This window comes from Ischnura elegans, chromosome 2 (genome assembly GCF_921293095.1).
Source record: "Ischnura elegans chromosome 2, ioIscEleg1.1, whole genome shotgun sequence".
Taxonomy (NCBI): Eukaryota; Metazoa; Arthropoda; class Insecta; order Odonata; family Coenagrionidae; genus Ischnura; species Ischnura elegans.
In genome coordinates, this window is record NC_060247.1 from 138123271 (window position 1) to 138138231 (window position 14961).

At 36.2% G+C, this 14961-nt stretch overlaps 1 protein-coding gene across 2 annotated transcripts in view; it reads right to left on the minus strand.

Annotated features, from left to right (window-relative positions):
* Positions 1–1571: 1571 nt before the first annotated feature.
* Positions 1572–14961, minus strand: part of LOC124154685 (spatacsin) — a 96469-nt gene continuing 83079 nt past the window's right edge. For both annotated transcript variants that reach the window (XM_046528562.1, XM_046528561.1), the window contains exons 25-29: positions 12329–12436; positions 9863–10171; positions 8336–8490; positions 2765–2926; positions 1572–1935 (exon numbers count right to left, since the gene is read on the minus strand). In XM_046528562.1, coding sequence (XP_046384518.1) covers positions 1725–1935; positions 2765–2926; positions 8336–8490; positions 9863–10171; positions 12329–12436 — 945 coding nt within the window. In that variant the 3' untranslated portion in view covers positions 1572–1724. The remainder of the gene's footprint in view (positions 1936–2764; positions 2927–8335; positions 8491–9862; positions 10172–12328; positions 12437–14961) is intronic.

Consider the following 14961-nt stretch of genomic DNA (forward strand, 5'->3'; position numbering starts at 1 on the left):
GCTTATATAAAATACAGTTACAAATATTAGAAGTAGTAAGTTTTGTTCTGGGAAATTAAATCATCATGAATGGAAGCAGCAAGAAAAAAATAGTCTATAGAATAGCTAAAGAAAAGAGAATATTCTACAAAAAATTTAGCATAAGAATATATCCATATTTGGAAACAGGAGCATGTTTCATTATTAAGGAAGTCAGGCATGGAAAATGACAGTAAAGGAAAATTTATAGGCATTCAATATGTGGTGTCACAGGAATATAAGAAAATAAATAAAGGATTGAGGGAGGTAAAGATGAGGAAGTCCTAAGAAAAGGAGATGGGAGAAGCCTTCAAAAAATGGAAGAAAACCAAGTACAGTGGAACCTCGTTAAAGCGAGTACGGGCTATAGCGACACCCCCGCTATTACGAGAAATAGCCGATGCACCGTCAAATGACCCTATAATAAGCGTGTTAAAAAATTCGTTTTTACGAGACCCTTTCGGTGTTGGCTCTCGCCATAGCGAGGGTTTCACCGCCGGAAGACTTTCATCAAGACTCCTTAACCTCTGTAATTGCTAGCGATCTGTTAGAAATGAAGTTAATGGAGTGCTCAGTCTCAAATTTATGTGGTAAACTGTCGTTCGATAAATATAATGATTGACGAAACAATGCTTTCCATAATTTTTATTCAGTGCGGCGCTTATAAATTGTTTGAATAGATAGTCGTTATTTGAGTAAGGAAATTTAGTGATGCAAAAAACATCGCCTTTTGCCTGGATTTATGCTGACGTTTATCGGATAGATGTTTATCTGTCGCCGCACCACTCCTGTTCCTGTATATCTGTTCGCAACAGGTATATTGGCTATTATTTGCTCCATCTCCGGTATAGCGACAATTCGCTATAGCGAGTGTTTATTACTGCACCGTAGGGTGTCGTTATATCGAGGTTGCACTGTACATACATACATGATATCAATCATTCCATGAAACCTGATAGAGTGATGAAGACACCCTCACCCTTTCTTCAACCCAATATAAAATTTACAATTCTCTTCTATGGTTAACCTTCACAAACTAAAGGTCAATGTAGCGATACTACTAATATCAAACCAACAATTTTAATGCAGTCACATAGCAGATATTGTATGGGCATAGAGACTTTCCCAGCATAAATTTATGTGCATTATTATTAGTAAAATGTAAGGTATGTCTAATGAAGGAAATTTTTTATCTTCAACCACGAATATTTCACTTCCTAAATTGTGATTTATCACTTTCCTTTCTTCTTCAATTATTGCTGTTAAGAATGGATGAACACTTCCTTAACAGGGGAATTAATTGCTGCTACGACTTTTGATATGAGTGACTCAAGCTGTATCGTATGACAACAAAGCCAGCATCTATACATGCTTAAATTTACAATTGCTCACCAAAAAAATATAAGTACAAAATTACAAAACATACACACTCAATAGCAAAGACTTAGTCATCACCAAAATACCATTATTCCATCTCAATGAATTTCAAAAGAAGTCATGAGATCACAGAGGTATGAAAGTCATTACTCTTATTTCTACTTTTTACACAGAAGTTATTTAACCATTGATATTTGAAGTTAACAGATTATTTTCAACGACAACTAAGAGGATTTCCAACAGAGAATGCTGATGTGATTAAAAGTCAGCAATTCAAATATGTTTAATTGAAAACAAACATGATATATGTAATTCCATAGCAGTGTTGATCACCTGGTACTACTTGTAGATGTTCCACCAACCCATACGACATCCCTCAGGTATGGCAAGTGGGGGGACGTTAGTAATTGGCCAGTCAATGCCCAGAGGCCAAGGCGCGAAGACAACCGATAGCACACTTCTATATCATTCATTTCCGTCAACAAGTTCGCCATTCGTTGGCTCATTTCCTGGTCAGCGTTCCCATCATCCAAGAGAAACCTAAGTAAGTAAAACAATGAAGAATTTTAAGTTTGAGAAAAATCCCACAGAGGGTTCTATTCTCTCCAATTAGTCAGGATTTCACAGGGGAAACAAGATGATCTTTATTACATCATATCTAGTCATTCAGCAAATCGAACAGCAACAGGTGTAATTATGAGAAATATCTCCATGATGGCAAAAGATTTTAAAAAATATGTAAACACCACTGGAAGATATCACTCACGACTCAGGTTTCAACATAGGGTCTTCGTCAAATAACACAGAAACAAGATAAAAATAAGAAAAAACAGTAAATACGACTGACTATGAGAATTACGTAGGTTTATTCAACACCTTAGGATATAATGAGTGCTCAATTTAGCAAGTAATCTCCGAGGGTTTATGAGCACTCGTTATATCTGGCCTCCACTGCATTAACTGAAGTCAACCACTTTTAGTTCTTTGAATTTTTGTCGCACATGCAAGCCATCTATGTATGTTTACAGATTTTCAATGCTAATTTCTTTTTATTGGCTTTTAAAATATAAGTACTTTTACAGATTTATACAGAAGCATCAGCAACAAGTGAGGTTTTCAATTCGGTTTGACCAAAACCAACCGTGTGGTCAAAAAAATACCTGACGTATTATTGTTTGTTGCACTGGCACCTGCTGGGGAATAAAGACATTGAATCTTGGCATTAAGAGTTAAGTTTTAGAAAGAAACTGATGAAATGCCTGGCTGAATTAATTTTACAATTTAGGGTGGTTTGCAATGTTTCAACCGTAATTTAAATCTAGACGTAATTTACATGCAGATACCAACAGGCACCAACTTCATCCCTTACCTTCGAGCTATATCTTCCACGATAGTAGTTGTAATAGCTTTGCATCGCATGAAATTTGCCAAATAAGTGCTGTCTCCACCTTGCACATAGTGACTATAGATGGCAGCAGCCCAGTTCCCAGCTACTCCATACGCTCTCACCAAAATCCATGCTTGGGGAAAGCTAGAATGATAATCACATCACGTAAACTTGATTTGTAATCTTGAATGTGTAGTTATACGTAGGAGTTATCGTGTAGTTATTCCCCTGCAAAATATTACATTCTTGAACTTGGAATTGAATAGCTGGAAAGGATACAAAAACAATTTCTAACCTTTGTGAAGAATATATACGTGTTTAGAAAATCAAATTCTATATCAATTAAAAATCTGTAAAACTTTTATAGAATTTCATGTAAGAAGGCAGAGAATTGATTATAGGTTCCTCTATGAAATAATAAAGCAAGGAAAAGACTTTCCTTCATAAATGTAACTTTTAAGAACCACAATTTAAGAATTAGAGAAGAGAATTATTAGTTAATTAGAGAAGCAAGCAAACCTCATTCATACCATTTTCAATGATAAAATGCTGTTGACACTCACAACTCAGGCGAATGTGTAAAGAGTACAAAATGCTGAATGTCAGCCTTTCGATCTGTCACAGGAAAAAAAAAGACTGACTACAGGATGGGTTTCATGCTGAACAAGTACATACGTATATGCCATGATAGTCTGGAATGTGCCTTTTAAGTGTTTCGCTGTGTTTTCCTCCTTTACTTTAAATATTCTTGGTTTGTACCCTCAGCTGTCATTTCAAAAAAATGTACATATTTTATTATAAGTATATGGGCCAACCTTCTGTTCATTTACTAAGTCATTCACTATTTTTTGCTCGTGTTCTCGTGTTATAACAATGAGAGAGGAATACAATGCTTCATTAGAATCCATCACAATTCACTTCAATTTATTCTTTCATTTATTTCTCTTTCTCTTTTCAACTTTTTGTAATTTTTAGGATTTAAGTATAATAGTGATGAGAGACTGTTTCGTCTCTTTGAGCCAGCATGTGTTAATGTTGACATAACCAAGAAATACACATGAAGTGTGGCAATCCACCCACCTACGGCTCCCACTGCACGGATCGTGCAAAATTTGATCGCTCAAATGAAACTAATGAATGGGCATAGCCAGTGCCCAAAAAACTGTTACATGGCGCGCACACAAAATCATTATTAGTAATAAAAATATCCAGATTTAAAGGAAGTGCACTCAATTTCTTTCTGCACGTAGAGTTTGATAAATTGTTAATACAACAGTTCCTCTTTCGATTAGTGTACGGTACATAAACACTGATTTAAATAAATATTGACACGCAAGAAAATGTTTGCTGGATTTTGCTTGAGGGATATAAGGTTGGGGTATAAGGAAGGATATAATCTGTTGGGGTAGGCACAGGGAGTGTCGAGGAACCCATTCCGTTCCCTCTTTCCTTCCTTTTCTTAGGCTTTTCCCCTCCTTCCCTGGGAAGGTTCCCTCCCTCTCTTCTCATTCCAGGTATCCGGCGATCGAGCGTACATAAGGCGGATGCGGGAGGAGAAGCACCTGATTGTGTCACGTAATGTCATTGTGTTATTACTTTACCGAATAAAACCCCATTGAGAAAAGCTTCGTTGATTGATTGACCAAAAAACCCAACAGAATCCACACTTTAGACTATATTTACAGAAAAAAAATCCAAAACGGCAGATGGTAAAGAGGCATGCAAGTCCAGCTCTGGCAAAAAATCATTGAAAGTGAACGAAAAAGTTGTATTTTGCAATCCATGCCCTCGAATATTCCATCTCCATGATTTACTGTCTAAAGCGTTACCTGAGAACCGCGACATTTATTGGAAGTGCCACTTATCTAAATATTCAATTTTCAACATGGCTAAGGTCACTGAACTCTTGAAAAATGATCTAACAAGGCTGACGAAGGAGAGCAAGCGAGTGAAGGAGGTGAAACATGATTCATTTGCTGACAGCTTGAAAGTATCTCCGACCAAACAAGTTTTGTCTACGAAGAAACCTAGAGTGGATGTAAACAATAAGCAGCATCTTGAGCTATCACACAGTTCCAAGGAATGTCCAGAATGATATTTCTAACATAACGCTGATGAAAAATATGCCTGCGTCTACAAAGAAGGAGGAAATGGTCTAGGAGCAGCTGGTTTTAGATACATATATCCCGAATGAAGAAGGGCCTTTCACTATTGTAACCGACAATAGAAAACTTAAAGAGGCTAGAAAAGAAGAAAAGTGTCGTAAGCAAACAATATCACCAAAAGCCCTGGGTTATCAGAAACGATGAGGATACAAGTGAATTCTCAGGCATTACTAGGCGAGTTTGGTTATTTGTAACTCATACTAAATCTCAAACTTTGCCGGAGGTTATTAAAAATCACTTAACGAAAAAGTTCTGTGGGAAGGAGTTCACTTGCGAGCTGTTATTCTCTACCATACACAAAATGTCTTTAAAATCGGTGCAAACCTCTCTCTTCTTGAAGAACTGAAGAAAAAGGAAACCTGGCCACATGAGGTCACAGTGTCGAGATTTAACCCATCGTCACTAAAAAGGGCAAATAATTGTGATCACAACCAGGTGAACGGAGCTGTCAGCCACGATTGGGAGGCATCTTCTTCACCCAAATCAATTTCAGCTGTTCCCGCGGGGCACCACCGTAAACCACACCAAATTACTTCTTAAGAGTAATAAGCTTGGAGTCAGAGGCTTAACACTACAATGGCTTGAGTCGTATCTTGCCAAACGACAACAGAGTTTGGTATATCAAATAGGTGGTAAAATATTTCTTTCTTCTTCACTAGATGTGACCATAGGGGTTCCCCAAGGCTCTGTCCTGAACCCAATACTGTTTTTATGCTTTGTCAATGAACTACCCAAATTGATTATGATGAATGTTGATTCTAATTGCATAATGTGTGCTGATGATGTCAGCATTTTAATGTCTGATAAAAATTTGCTTAATTTATTTGATTCAGGTAAATTGGTAAAACACCTAATGCCAAGCTGGTGTGACAGCAATGATTTAAAGTTGAACAATCAAAAGTCTCAAATCACTAAATTTCAATTTATAAGTAATGAACAAGGTGTTAATGACTTAGCCTCCAATTTTTCTGACCTCAATGTAGTAAACAGTGTTCAATATCTTGGAGTGCATGTTGATTCTGTGTTTAAGTGGGATGTGCATACCACTAAACCATGTAAAAAACTTAACTCTGAAATTTACTAGTTATCTATTTTGAGACATGCCGTTAGTTTAGACAATATGAAAACCTCATATTACGGACTATTTTACCAACATGTATCCAATGGAATAGTCTTGTGAGGATCAACGTCATTCTTATACAGTGTTTTCATAATACAAAAGGAGTTTGTAAGAACAATTTGTAAATTACATTGTAGAGCTCACTGCTGACTACTGTTTTTTAGGTTAAAGCTGTTGACAATGCCTTCTGTATATGTAAATCAATCTGTTATTTATGTTAAAAAAAATCTCATACTTTGTTAACAATATTGAAATCCTTTGTAATAATATTAGGACAAAATATGATATGCATGTGATGTCATCCTGCTCCACTAAACTTCTAAGGAGTCCTAGATATATGTGCATAAAAACGTATAACAACTTACCAGATACATTAAAATAAAGGACACACTTAGTGTATTAAAGAAAAACTTCCTGGTCATGAGGTGTTTTTATAGTATTAATTAGAGATGTGCGAATAGTATCCGCGAATACTCGAATACCTCGAATATTAGAAAGTATTCGATATTCGAGGTTTCGAATAGTTATGCGAAAAGTACCGCCTCGAATACTTTGAATTTCGCGTCATACACTGTCGCACGCACGTCGTTGGTAGTTGACTCGGAAAAATGTAGAGAACTGTAGTCATTTAGTGCTCGCAGCGCCGTTTTACGCAAGTTGACGAATTACATCAAATTCGTGGATTTTAGCGGTGAAAAGAGTTCTACGATGGGAATCGAAAATGGTCAGGTGAAAAAATCCGAAAATCCCCGATTCCCCCCACCAGGAGAACCTCAGTGCCGTGGGATAGCAACCTTAGGGCATTTCCCACGATCCGCTATCCCCCTCCATTCAGCACTCGCCTCACCCACTCTGAAGCTTTCCTCTTCTCCGAAATCAAACAAAAGGTCCCAGCTCGCGCAGGGATCGCATTACGAAGACCCCTGCTTCGAAAAAAATATCGAGTTACGAGAACAATAAAAACGTGTTTCACGCCCTCCCCCCTTTTCTCACCCACTGACCTTTTTCTGGCTACCTGCTTCGAAGTTCCCCATTTCTGGAGGTCAACTGCTGTGTGAGTACCGTGGGATACTAACATTAGCGCATTTCCCAAGATCCGGTATCCCTTTCCATTCAGCACTAGCCCCCCCCCTCTGAGGCTTTCCTCTCCTTCGAAATAAAAAAAAAAGGTCACAGCTCGCTCAGGGATCATATTACGAAGACCTTAGCTTCGAAAAAATACCAAGTTACACGAGAACAATAGAAACGTGTTTCCGGCCCTCCCTTTTCTCCCCCACTGACCTTTTTTTTCCCTACCAGCTTCGAAGTTCCCCATTTCTGTGGAGGTCAACCGCTGCATGAGTCATCTATTAGCACAAAAGGTGTCTAAGAATGACTTTCGTCAATTGATGTTACACCTTTATTAAATTGAAATATTGGTAATGTGCGCGTAATTTCTAAAAGAATAAAACCAAACACGACGTATTTCTGAGTTTATTTAAGCATTTTACGCAAAGAAATAAATGTCAAAATACGACGGAGACTTAGCATTCTGGCGAAACTGGATATGAGCGGCAGAGCTTCTCGGAAGTTGATGCGGTATTTTTTTCCGAAAGCATATATCAAGTTACAATTAATGAGTGGTGCTATAAATCTTGATTGTTACAGTCCCAGACAAAGGGATATTTTCTCAGAATATTTGGTTTCTCCCTGATAGCAATTCCAATTCATCTTCTTATCTCGTGAGAACTCCCAAAGATGGACTGAAAATAATTGAAGAAAATACGGTGGAATAGAGCTTCTATTTTGCAAAATGCCTCAGATTGTCAGCTAGCACTTGGCAGCAGAAGTGGGGGTAAAGCGATGTTAGTTGAATTAATGATATGCCCAATTGTTTCCACACAATTAAAATATTCATTAATCAGCTAAATTCCTGTTCGAATCATTTAAAGGAAATCAAAATTACTCCCCAAAATCTTGTGTTGCCTGCTGCATAGGCAACCGAGTCAAACATTCCAGCATTCATCATTTAGTATTCGAGGTATTCGAAATTCGAGGTATTCGAATATTCGAGCAATGATTTAATATTCGAATTCGATATTCGAATTCGAGAAATCTGCTATTCGACCCATCTCTAGTATTAATGAATATCTCATGATGAAGTAAACAATACCCCTATTTTTTATACCTAATTCTTTTGTCCTGACTTGTCCTATACTCTTAGTCAATGCTTTATTTTGTACAGTGTCTTTTGGATCAATAAATTATTATTATTATTTTAGCTCTGACCTAAGGATATTGGTCACCATTGCAGCAATCTGCAGAGGCTCTAAATGTAGAATGCAGTGTGTGGCCCCATCCTTGCTTTGGTCCATCAGGTATATCTGCAAGGCAGCTAGCTCTGCCTTGTGGGCACAACGCGATGCAGCTATCGGTTGATTTGCCTATTTCGAAGAAACATGCTACGCTTAGTAACAAAAAAAAACACTGTATACAAGTTTCTCTCTTGACATTCTTTCGTAATACTCCCATATTGTTGCTGAATGGTAACATCTAAGAGTCCAAAGTTTGGCACAGCAGTGGAATAAATTTATCCCTGGTTTACTGAAAGTTTAGAGGCATAGGAAACAGCGGCCAATTTCAAAAGGGATGATTCGTAAAAACTGCACAACACCAGGAGGAGAACCAAGTCATGTACCAATCCGGAAAAACCACCACCTGAGCAGGCCCCATGCTGTGATCCCAACATATTAGCAGACACAGAACTCAACTCGGTGCTTTGATTTGAAGAGCTCTCCTGCAATTCTCATGGATCTGTTGTCACCATTCAACAACAACTCAAAAGTATCCCGAAAGAGCGTCAAGAGAAACACAAATATCAGGAAGGTGTTGATCCTTCTTCCAACACAAGTTACACATGATGAAAGTACTATCACACACATTTTAATAGTTACTACTAGGGATGAACCAATAAAAGAGTAGCCAGTGCTGACTACTATGTCATTTTTTGTTTCCAAAATACCATCAATGATAAAAATACCACTTTGATGAAGACATAAAACTAACTAAACATTCCACCATAAACATTTTTTTTTCAAGTATTAACTCTGAAGCTTGTATTCTCAGTGTGTGTGTGTCTGTGTGTAAAATTTGTCAATGCCAATTAAACCACATACATATACATCATAATATGCCCACTTCATATTGATATCAGTTGATCCATAGTTGCTAGACATGATTGTTTCAAAGGAAAATAGCTCTAATGAAACTATCATAAACTTCATTCATCAAAAAGCCAAAACAATAAAATGTCACTAGTTTTCATTTGAGATTTTGGGAAAAAATTGGAGGATTTACCTCTGTAATTTTACTTTTTTCGTCAATTTATCCTGAGGTATAATAAAAATCATCAAATTTCCTGAATAAAAGCTAATCGCAAAATTTTGTTGAATTTTCCAATTGTTAGCATGGAAAATTTAGAATCATTACAGTTTCAAACATCAAAATAAGAATGACAACACTCTCACAAGAACATTTGCAAAAAACCTGTTTACAAAAATTCAGGGTCATTGGCTAAAATTAAATTTTGTTCCTGCAGGCCTTTGTTCGTCAAAGAACATTCATATGGTAATGAAATTCATGTTGCATCCTTACTAAATCACGCTATCCTCTAAATTTCTCATGGCAAAAATCCTAAGATGGAAAGTGAAATGAATGAAACAGATGTATGTGAACGGAGTCCTACCTAGAGTCACAGAGCACATCTTTGCATGCAATTGTAAGGATAGACGCACAATACGCTGAAGGTCAACTAACCTGTAAGTAGAACTCTGCAGCATGTGTGTAGTTTTGGATTGCAAGTTTTAAATCAGACATGATTTTATCAGAGCACTGGATGACAGGTAACTTAACATCTGAGTTCTTATCAGAGGGTTGCAGCGGAGTTGGATCTGAAGTCTGAGAGCACATACTTATGCTGTTTATCACAGTCTCCGCCTCTGACAGCCATAGCTCGGCTGTCTCGGAGTGAAGGCGGAAATGCAGCACAACAAGCCACAAATACTCTTTATCTCCAGGACAATGGCGACGAAGAAAGTCTAAGAGAGCAACTTTCAAACCAGGGACCTGAAAACAATTGCATTTAAATTTCTACCAATCAAAACATGAAGAGACTTTAATTTTAGCTTTTCCATTCATAGAGGGTTACATGAAAGAGGCCACGCCAAGAGGGAATTTTTCCTGGATATTTTAGTGAACATTTTTAAAGAAACTACTTTGTACTTTCCACACAGATATATTTCTACAATATTGTGTAATTTTCAAATCCAATAGGGGTAATTAAAATGCTGCGTTGAAAGTACATTCTTCTACCATGTTTAACAATAGGGGGAGACTGGAGTTTTGCACTACCTAGGAGGACAGCTTGAGGTCATTTGACCCCCACAATGTTTTTTGGAACAAAACGCCTCATTTTCATCCATTATTCAATTTCATCGTATAACTTGTGAAATCAGTTCATTAAAAACAATTTTTAACATTGTTAAATATTATTTCCAAATTCAAAAATATATAGCAAATATTTAAAAAAATCATGAATTAAACCGTATTTAGTAGTCAATTGCAAATCTTATCATGAAAACAATTACACTCAATACAAAATTTGTGTTTAATATTCTAACAATAGGCACAGTGGGTTTACAATATTTGCATACAAATTTTTAAAAATTATTACTTTGTTGTAAATCTCATACAGATAGTTATTTTTTCAGCTTTTCAGCACTCTTTCCACAAAATATTTTTTTGTATTGAAGGAATACATTGGACAATTCATTGGTGCATTTCGGTGATATTTGGCACCTTTTTTTTGAGCATGTTGTGATGTGGCTGTTGGATTTGAAAAGGTGTAAATAAATTGATACACACTATCCATTACTCCCACTTTGTTGTAATTTTGAAATAGGATGGTCTCTGGTTTCCTTTCATTCGTTTTGGAAATAGTGTCGTCTGAGTACATGCTGCGGAAAAGTACATTCTAGTTCTTTTTTGCCTGATACTGCGTATGAGTATGGCCAAAGGTACATTTGAACACTCGGCTGGAATGTATTACAATATTTGTGCATCATGCCTGATTTTCTCTTCACGTCCCTACAAAAGGAATTTTCCATTTTTTCAAATTTTCTGCGAACTAGATGGATGGAAAATAATTGCTTCAAGTTACATTCCTGAATTCTTGTATGTTTTGGTCACTTTTACTAACTATACATTTCCCCAATTCTTGATTTGATGGCCAATATTCATCTTTGCCACAATTTGGGAATGCATTAAGGCAGTACATATAGGAAAAACACCAAACACTCTTAACTATTTGGTGAAATATTCGGTCATGATCGTTGTTACGTTAAAATATACTATCCCAAACTAACACAGTAAACCTTTTTTCTATCATTATGGGAAGGCTTCGTAAAAATATGCCTCGAATATCTTTTCCCAAGGAAAAATTATTGTCAATCACCATGGTGCGGCTGTGTAACTAGCTTATCCGAAAATATCATTTAACAAATGTAAAAATCCATTTCCCCGTACTTCTACTGCCAATTAATAAGATTACAGCAAATGGAATCTTACGATAGCGGACCGGTTGCAATAATAGAATGAAAGTATGTTCTCGACGATATATTATCACCACAATATGACTATATGGACAGTTTGATATACACATTAGTATGACGAACGATTGGAAAACTCCGATGACAATCAAGGAGTAATTGTTGCATTTTCATTTTATAAATCAGAGGCGATATTATGAATAGAATACTTGATTATATATGTACACTGTTTGAGACTAAGTCCAAAAATGGTCAAACCAAGATGGTGGAACTCTGACCACGCTTAAAACTCGAATGCAGCGCCTCCAGTGTAAGTATTTACAATTTCCTTGAGGGGGAATAAATGGAAAGGGTGAAGATTTATTTTCCATTCAGCTAAACGTTTCATGTGGAAACATAACTATGTAGCATGACACAAGTAGAAGAGGTGAATGTCCTTGAGAAATACTTCCTCCAAACTGAAAAAGCTAAAACCAAGCCAAACCAAAGCACAAATGCATTCAAAGCAGAACCCCTCCCCCCCACATGCCTAATGTCCTTGAATGATAACTTTACTTGAACAATTAAATTCATAAATTTTGCTTATATCAAGACGACTGTATGTTTCCCCAAAATTGAGAGAAATTTTTACAAATGTAGCCTATTTACACATAAGGAAGAGATAATAAAATCCTACCTTGTCCATTCCTTTTCCAAGAACATATTCAAATTGCTTGTGTTCTTTTAATATGAGAAGAATATAATTCATTTCTGTGTACCTCTTGATTCCAGTCAGAAGACGAACCTGTAAAAAACCATGAATTTAAACCATGTTGGAATCTTGAAATGTAGATTTAATATTTACTGAATTCTTCATTGACTGAAAAATGTGAATAATAAGTACAAAAAAAATTGTATTCATTAAATTATTCTATATGGGCAATACATAAGGCAAGATTTCCTTTTAAATTCCTTCATATCTAAATTTTGCATGACACATGAAACAAAAAGAGGGTATCCTTAAGCTTAAAAAATTGACAAGATACATAAAAAAACTGAGGTTATTGTCTTATCCAGAGGCAAAAAGTTATTCAAAAACTAGTCTCAGATCTAAGATAACAAAATGGCTGTTCCCCAATTTTATTAGTAATGCACAAAACAGATTAGTTTTCAGATAACTGAATTCTTCAGATTATTTACTCTTCAGAAGTTTAGCTTAAAAGCTTCAGAAACTTCACAATGATCACAAATCTGGCATCATTTGTTTTCTATGTGATAGAGATCTTTTTCGTCACTCAGCTTAAAATTAAAATAATGAAATGTAATATTGTTTCATTTAAGCACAGGTGTTTTTATAAAAAAAAAAACTAAGAAAAACAGTAGATTATCTACAAGATGAAAATCTCCCCGGGACTACCCATTCCACTCAGCCAAAATCAGCCAGTGAACTTCAGCACTTCCTTTGGTTTGTAGGCTCAGATGAACTAATCTGAAAGTTGCCATGCACTTTCAAGGAGATGGTGATCCCATTGTAGTTTCAGCTCAATCAGACAGAAGAGCCATTTTAAAAGGAAAGTGATTCGCTCACACATGTTTACTCTAATGAAAATTATATGGATAAAATGAGAATATAAATGAGGCATAATAATAATAATAATAACCTTTATTTGCCCAGCGGACACTGAACACAGTAAAAAATACATGAGTTGAGTGTATAGGACACGTCATATACATATAAATGTTGCAGACAATAATAAGATAAAATACACAAGTGTATGGCACCATAATTTGACCAAAAGAAGTTAATGAAGTACATAAAATTTATTCCATATTAAATATAATTATTTTTTCCCCAAAAATTCCTTTACGGAATAAAACTGTTCTTTCCTTAAAAACGTTATTAATTTCCTTTTGAACAGGACTGGGTCCATTTCGTACTTAAAATCAGTAGGGAGCCTGTTCAGCACAAGAAGGCCCATGGATTTAGGCCCCAAGGATGCATTTAAAGTCCTGCAATATGTTTGATGCAGATCTCTACAGGCTCTAGTTTGGTGGGAATGAACATTGTCATTAGACATATAATTAAATAAATTTCTTTTAGCAAACATGCTTACAACATAAATGTAAATGCATGGAACTGTCAAAATATTTAACCTTTTGAAAAAGGAAAGACAAGGTGCATTAAAAGGAGCATTACATATTAATCGTATTATACATTTTTGAGCTTTGAAAATTGAATCAGAATGGGTAGAAGAACCCCAGAACAGAATACTATAGATAATTAAAGAATAAAATTCTCCGTAATAAATTGAGAGTAAAATATCAAGGCTTACAGTTTTCCTGATACTTCTGATAAGGAAGCAAATAGAGTTCAACCTGTTACGAAGATTGCATATATGTTCGTCCCATGACACATTTTTATTTAAAACAACTCCGAGAAACTTGGAACTAGAAATCTGGGGTATGCGTGATCCCCCTAGATCAATGGTCAATAAAGCAGGGGGTTTATTTTTATTGGAAAAGTATATAAGTCCAGACTTGTCAGGATTGAGTTTCAAAAGATTTTGTGTACACCATTCACACAGGAGTTCAGAAACTCTAGATGCCCTCAAGGACAAATTGTTTAACGATGGTGCTGATACAATTACATTAGTATCATCAGCATATAAAATTGGCTCAACTCCTTGAACCGTCTGCAAAATTTTTGGCAGATCATTAATGTAAAGTAAAAATAGGATAGGGCCCAGGACTGAGCCTTGGGGTACGCCTAATGTAACTTCTTTACTGGGAGAAATAAAATTAGTGCCATTCTTTGATAAAATAACCTGTTGATGCCTTGCACTGAGGTAAGATTTTATCCAGTTATAAGGGATACTCCCAGAAAAGAGAACATTAGGTCAAAATAGTATACTAAGAGCAACCTTTCAGAGACTTTCATCAAAATGATGGCCATGTATGTTTAAAAGTTTTTTTTTTGTGGAACTTCAGTGTTACATTTTCTCTTTTCTGTGATGGAAAAACTTCACAAGGGTAACCCTGGAACAGTTTTTCATGCATTTTCATTTACAAGAACACTGATTTTCGTTGGTACCTGCAAGCAATACTGTATAAGCGCGTGTAAGAGGCGCACCTTTTTTCCCAGAAATTGCAGCCGAAAATGGGGGTGCCTCATACACAAACTTTAATCTTCCCCCCCTCCCCTTCACCGGTCGCAAGTCCAAGGGGAACTGAGTGGCCTTGGTTTTCAGCATGAGTCAATCATATGAAACCCTGGATCAAAAACAAGCGGCAGGCAGGGGAGTTTCTCCCTAAGTGACGTATTTTTAAAAT